This window comes from Parus major, chromosome 17, assembly GCF_001522545.3.
Source record: "Parus major isolate Abel chromosome 17, Parus_major1.1, whole genome shotgun sequence".
NCBI classification, from domain to species: domain Eukaryota; kingdom Metazoa; phylum Chordata; class Aves; order Passeriformes; family Paridae; genus Parus; species Parus major.
In genome coordinates this window covers 8,718,631-8,724,911 of record NC_031785.1, presented here as the reverse complement: position 1 = coordinate 8,724,911, position 6,281 = coordinate 8,718,631, and the positions used below count along the sequence as shown (strand labels likewise).

The 6,281-nt window shown below is 48.8% G+C and overlaps 1 protein-coding gene across 1 annotated transcript in view; it reads left to right on the top strand.

Annotated features, from left to right (window-relative positions):
- CACNA1B (calcium voltage-gated channel subunit alpha1 B) overlaps window positions 1–6,281 on the top strand; it is a 225,353-nt gene that overhangs the window by 198,801 nt on the left and 20,271 nt on the right. Inside the window, exon 37 of the mRNA XM_015644531.2 lies at window positions 4,646–4,903. Within this exon, the coding sequence (XP_015500017.1) occupies window positions 4,646–4,903 (258 nt within the window). The remainder of the gene's footprint in view (window positions 1–4,645; window positions 4,904–6,281) is intronic.

The following is a 6,281-nucleotide window of genomic DNA, read 5'->3' as shown; positions in this document are numbered from 1 at the left end:
GCACCAGGACACGCTCAGAGCCCGTTTTAACGGGAACAACTCCAGGATTTGAGGTATCATCGCTGTTAAATGCTGCAATTCCCTGAGTGCTGGAGAGGAACAAACCTGGTGTCACTGCAAGGGCGTTTCCTTCACACACACCCAGAGCCAAAACTGAACAGATTAACAGCCTCAGCTCCACTGAGCCTGGCTAAACTGCCGTGGAGAAAAGCCATTTAGCACTTCCAAAAGGAGCTTTTGGTTCCTGCATCCCGTCCAGAGATGAAAATCCACAAATCTCTGGCTGTTGGATCCACCTTGGTGGTTTCCCAAATGCTGTGCAGAGAGCCTGGGCTGCAGCTGAGGCAGGTCCTGCTTCCACCATCCCATCCCCAATGGAATTTCCAATTCCAATTCCAATGATGGAATAATGATTTCCTGACAACTTGGGGGTTTTTGGAACAGCCTTTCCTCATTAAACACAACATTTTCCTCCTGGAAGCTTCCTTGTAGTGACATCAAACTCTACGTGGGAATTTTGGCTTTGGAGTAATATTTAGCTCTAAAGATGTGCAAAATAATCTGGATAAAATGAAACAGGCCAAAGTTTGGAGGTGTTTGATTCTTATATTCTGTTTAATTCTCTGATAAAATATTCCTGATTTATGAGTGGGTTAATGGAGGGGATGGTTTTCACACACTGGACAATGAGATGTTTATTTTAGGAGTTTATTTCTTCATTTTATTTCTTCCAAGACACAGGGAGACCTGCACACTGGGCTTAGGCAGTGGAGCAGCAGCACAGATTGGAATTTTAAGGAAAAATTAAGGAATTTTTTTGAATTGAGGGAATGGCCCTGCCACTTCTAGAGCAGGACTGATTTAATAAATTGCTTTTCTGTATTGCTGCACCACAGCCCTGGTGACGGGATTATTCTCATTTCTGGATGCTCGGTCCCAGTAATTCCTTTGATATTCTATTTGGGAATTGGCCTGTTGGGAGACTCTTTGTTAATTTAAAGCTCACCTAATTTTGGATCCCTTTTTCCTCCCCTTAGTTCCTGTGCCATGAATCTCTGGATTTGTGATGCCTCCAGCTCCTCCAATCTTTCCTTTCTTTTTTGTTTCCCTTCAGCAGAGACAGGGGCAGGGAATATTTGGATAACCAACAACCCAAACTCCCTGCTAGGATGCAATTAAACTGCTTTAAAATCTCATTTGAAATGATTTAGCCTAATTTTAAATGGAAACTTGTTCTAAAAACCTGCATTTCTCTGAACTGTGGGGGATTTAAGCTGCTCCAAGCCACCCCCCTACTACCAACCTGAATATTTACTCCACAGCTACTACCAGTTTGTAATCTCCAGGTAGATTTTCATCCCCACGAGCTCTGTGACACAGCAAATCCTTTGTGGGGATTTAGCAGGCATAAATAGCTTTTCTTTTTCCCTTTTGCCAAGCCAATCCTGTCTCTTCCCACTGGAAAATCTCAATGAGGCTGAAAATTCAGGAGTGCTGGTTGCTCCTTAAAAAAAACCAACCTTGGCTCTGCATCCGTGGGAGGAGGAACACACCTGCAAGGGGAAAAAAAAATGGGATCAATGTGGATTTTGAATGTTTATATTCAGGAACTTTCCACCCAGAAGAGGCACCAGCACTGAGTTTTCAGGAAGATTTCTCGCTCTATTAACTCTGAGTCACTCAGGGGCCAAACCTTTCCACTCCCAGAGCTGCTAATGCAGGAAAAGTCAGATAGTAAGATGCTAATTCGGTTGTTTTGTTGTTTTGTTGTTGTTTTTTTTCCTCTAACCCTGTTCCCTTTTCGCTCTGCTGGGAAGTTATTGAGTGTGAATAGTTCTGCTGAAATCACATTTTCAGAAGTGGGACTAAAACCTCCACACAAAAATAAGATTGATAAATATAATCCTGCTGTTTAATTGGCTGGAATGATTGTTGGGAGTTAATGAGAGTGACCACAAAGCTTCCAGGAGCTGTCTGATTTCTCCTTCTGCTACTGAACCTGGATTTTCCCCGTGCCAGTGCCCAGCACAGCTCTGGAGGTGACACTTTCTGCTCCTCCAGCAAATTCCTCATTGCTCAGGAATGGCCCTGCTGGGGTTATTAGGAGGTGACAGTGGCAGGGAAAGGTTCCCAAGGTTTTAAAGCAGCTAATTTGGGAATAATCCATTGAAGAGTTGTAATAAAATCCCAGGAATAATCCATTAAAGAGGCTCTTTGTGGCCTGCAGACTCTGGGTGTTGGGCAGCAGAGTCTGGAGCTTGATGCTGAGGCACAGGGAATTAAAACATGAGTGGGAAATGAAACCAAATGTTTGGGAAGCTTTGCACATGGCACTGGAGGTTTCCCAGAGGAAAATCCAAGGATATAACACTGGGTGAGCAGCTGGAAGTTCCCTCTGTGTTAAAGCAGCTCCTTCCTTTCCAGACTAACCTTCCTTTTCAGCGTGTTTTGCCCTTCCAACTTGTCCTGTTTGCCTGTGGAAAAGCTGTTTTTTCCCTTTTTCCTGGGGAAAAGCTGATTCCTGTTGGATTTTGCCATCATAACCTCTGGTGTTTCCTTTCCAGTTGCCGCATTCATTATAAGGATATGTACAATTTGTTACGTGTAATTGCTCCACCCCTGGGCTTAGGAAAGAAGTGCCCTCATAGGGTGGCCTACAAGGTTTGGAATTTCAGAGATCCCTCCAGCATCTCTAGTCCTGGTTCTGTTTCTTTTTATCCCCTCTTCCCTCCCCCGAGTGCAAATGCAACCAGTAGAGAAAAGAAATTGTAACGTAACCAATCCCTTGCCTGATAAAAGGAATGATTGACTGACTGCCTCCTTTCTCCTCCATGCATCCCTTCCCTGTCTCCTCCACACCCCAGCTGGCTGGGAACAGGCACTTTTATGGGACGGGGAACCCCCCAGCTTCCATCCTGCCAGCTCCAGGTGGGAAATGCTGGGGAAAAGCATCCCAGAGTCCCAATATATTCCAGGGAGAAATGGCATCCCAAGGTTTCCAGGGAGCAGCAGGTTTGGTTTGGCTTTGGAGCATTGTTGAGTGATCAGCTCATCCTTTCCTGAGCTGGAAAACCACTGGATCTGGGCAGGGATGAGGGATGAGCTCAAACCCAGAGGCCTGGGGGTTAAATGATGTCTCTGAGTTGTGGTGGACGCCCAGGGAAAGCTCCTGCTCACGGCACAGGGAGAGTTCCCCGTGCTTGGGAGCCCAGCTGGGGGATTTGGGACAGATCTTGATGAGAAATCAGCACAGGATGGGCTTCAGTGGGGACCCAGCTCCAGGCAGGGAATTCCTTGGAAATCAGGGGATGAAGAAGGCTGGAAGCAGCCAGCCCAGAGCTCCCTTTTCTTCTGCACTCCAGCCCAGGAGTTTCCCACACCTGACTGAGCTCAGAAGCTCTGCAGAGGAAGAGGAGACCCCACACCCCAGCCCAGGAGCAGGAAGGAACCAGGGCAGGACATTGGCTCCAGTTCCCATTTGTGTCTCTCAGCAGCCTCTAAAGCAGCTCTGAGCTGGGAAAGCTGGCTGGGATTTTATCTGCAGAGTTACCAGGGATGGGAATAGATGTTTTGGGCTGGGTGAGTTCTCTCCTCCTCCATCAAAGCTTTCCATAGGAACTGAGATCTGTGTCAGGGCATTGGGCTGGTGGGAAGGTTCCTGCTCAGAAAAGGGGTTTAAATGAGTGCTTAGGTTTTCCTGCTTTTCCAGGGGTTAAACTTTAATAACGTCCCTGGGTCTCCTCAGATGGCAGGCAGCAGAGATTTGCACATTGCAGAAGCAGGCAGCTGGTTGGGAAAACAAAAGGAATCATCACAGTTGTGCTCCCAGTTCTAACAGGCACCAAAGGGAGAAACAAGAATTTCCTGCTGTTTTGCACCCCCTGTTTTTCAGGCCAGGATTTATCCACCACTGTGTGCTGAAGGGAGGTGCCCTCAGCAATGGGCTGCTCTGAGGGACTTTTCCCAAACCTCTGCAGTTCCAGTTGAGGTTGGCTTGGTGAAAAACAAGCCCCACCAAAAGTGAGGGAGGAACAGCTCCTGCCAGGGCTGGGCCCTGCTTTTGCTGGAATTTGCAGAATCCCAGCTGGGAGTGGGAGCAATCCCAGCACATCCCTCAATCCCCCACGGTTGGCTTCTCCCTTGTCCCATCACCAAACCCAAAGTGCTGCTCCCTGGCAGGAACTCTGGATGTGTTCTCCCAGCCCTGTCCCATAACTCTGCCTCCCAGCTCTCCCTGGCGTGGTGACCTGACTGGTTTGGGGGGTGATGGGGGAACCCTCATCCCCCACCCCGCCAAGAGCCAGCCACAGCCAGCCCTGCCACCCCTTCTCCCTTGGGGGACATCGAGCATCCCCAGGGGACATCGAGCATTCCCCAGGGGACATCGAGCATCCCCAGGGGACATCGAGCATTCCCCAGGGGACATCGAGCATCCCCAGGGGACATCAGCCATCCCCAGGGGACATCAATCATCCCCAGGGGACATCAATCATCCCCAGGGGACATCAATCATTCCCAGGGCCAGGGGCTGTCCCTGCAGGAGGAGGAGACACCTGGGCCGAAACACAGCAACGGAAGCGGAGCCACCTTTGTCCTGCCCCACCTCTTGAGTTTGGTTTTGTTTCCCGGAGAAATCTGATTAACCAGATCTCTGTTTTCTTGTCTGCTTTCCCTTCTCTCTCTCCCTCCTCCTTTTCATTTGCTCCATTGTGTTGCCTTTTCCCCCACCCCTTCCCCGTTTTCCCCGCCTCAATCCGATGGGATTTCTGTGTCCTGGTGCTTTTGCCTCCATCCCTGTGGTCCCAGCGGGCGCATCAGTTACACAGACATGTATGAGATGCTGAGACACATGTCCCCACCTCTAGGCCTTGGGAAGAAATGCCCAGCTCGTGTTGCCTATAAGGTAGAAAACCTCCCCAGGAACTCCTGCCCAACCACCAGCTTTTTGTGCCGTGGCTGCAGTGGGGTTTCTGTGGCATTGGTGTTGTTCTTCTGGACGTTTCTGGTGCTTTCTCTGCTTTCCAAGCAAGATTTTGGATCCTCTGATTTTTTATTTTTTATTTCCTTTTTAATTTTATATATATAATCTTTTGGGGTAACTTTTTTCTGGTCTTTGAAACTCTGGCACATCAGTTTGTCTTTCTAAGTATGTCTCTGCTCTCTATCAGTGTTTCTCTCTCTTTTCTCTCATTCTGCTTCCATTTAGGTTAATTTGGGGAGGGACCATGCTAATGAGCAAATTACCCCCCATTAGATCCCCATTTTTCTTCCTGGGGCTCTTGGTCTCCTTAACCCTTCAGTAGAATGTTGTTTTTTTCCTCCTCTTAATTAGACTGGAGTAATTAGAGTAGGCAGTACTGTAGGAGTGAGCAAGCAATTAAACAGAGACAACACCAGAAGGGCTCCTTAAACACCCTCGTGGAAGAAATGACTCAAACAGAAAACATTAGGACAGGGAGATGGAGAAATCACTCCACCTCACTGTTTACTTGGCAAAACTTTTTAACTGAGCCACCAGAACAAATTCTATCCCTAAGGCTGGGTGGAAATTCAGATGGAAATGGAGCAGACCCACTTAAGGCCAAGCCGCCCTCCCAAAAACTCTCTGCGTGTTTGGAGATTTCCATTTCCAGGGTGACTCATGTCACCTCCACTCCCACCCAGGAGGGTGCTGAGATCCCCCAGGGCACTGATCTGTGCCCCAGAGCCTGGAGAGGAACCCCCTGCTCCTGCAGGTGGAGCTCAGTCAGTGCCAACAGCAGCCAGGGCTTTGTCTCTGCCCTATCTTTGCCCTCTCCCTCTGATTTTTAAAACCCCTGAGTGTTCTGTCCAGCAAAAGCTCTTTTTCCCCACATATCCCCCGTTTTTCTTTCCATGTCTACTTTCCCCAGTCCTCTTCAGAGGTTTTGTGTGTTTTCCCCATGTCTTTGTTGCCTTCTCAGCACGTCCACATTGGTTTTTGTTTGGATTTTCCCCTCTTTGCAGCCTCCTTGGCTGTTGTCCTTCCTTTCTGCTGTTTTCTGGTTCCCCTTTCTCGACTGTTCTCCTTGGTCAGCCTGACCAGGCTCTGCAGATCCGTGTGCGTGGCTTTGCTGCTTCCCAGAGCTGCATGGGATCCTCGGGATGTGCTGCTCGGGCACCAGGGAGCTCTATCCTGCACTGGGCTGGGGGAAAGAGGCTGGAAAAACCCAAATTCCTCTCTTCAGTTCTGGGCCACTCACAGTGAGAAGGACATTGAGGGGATGGAGCGTGTCCAGGGCAGGGAATGGAGCTGGGAAGGG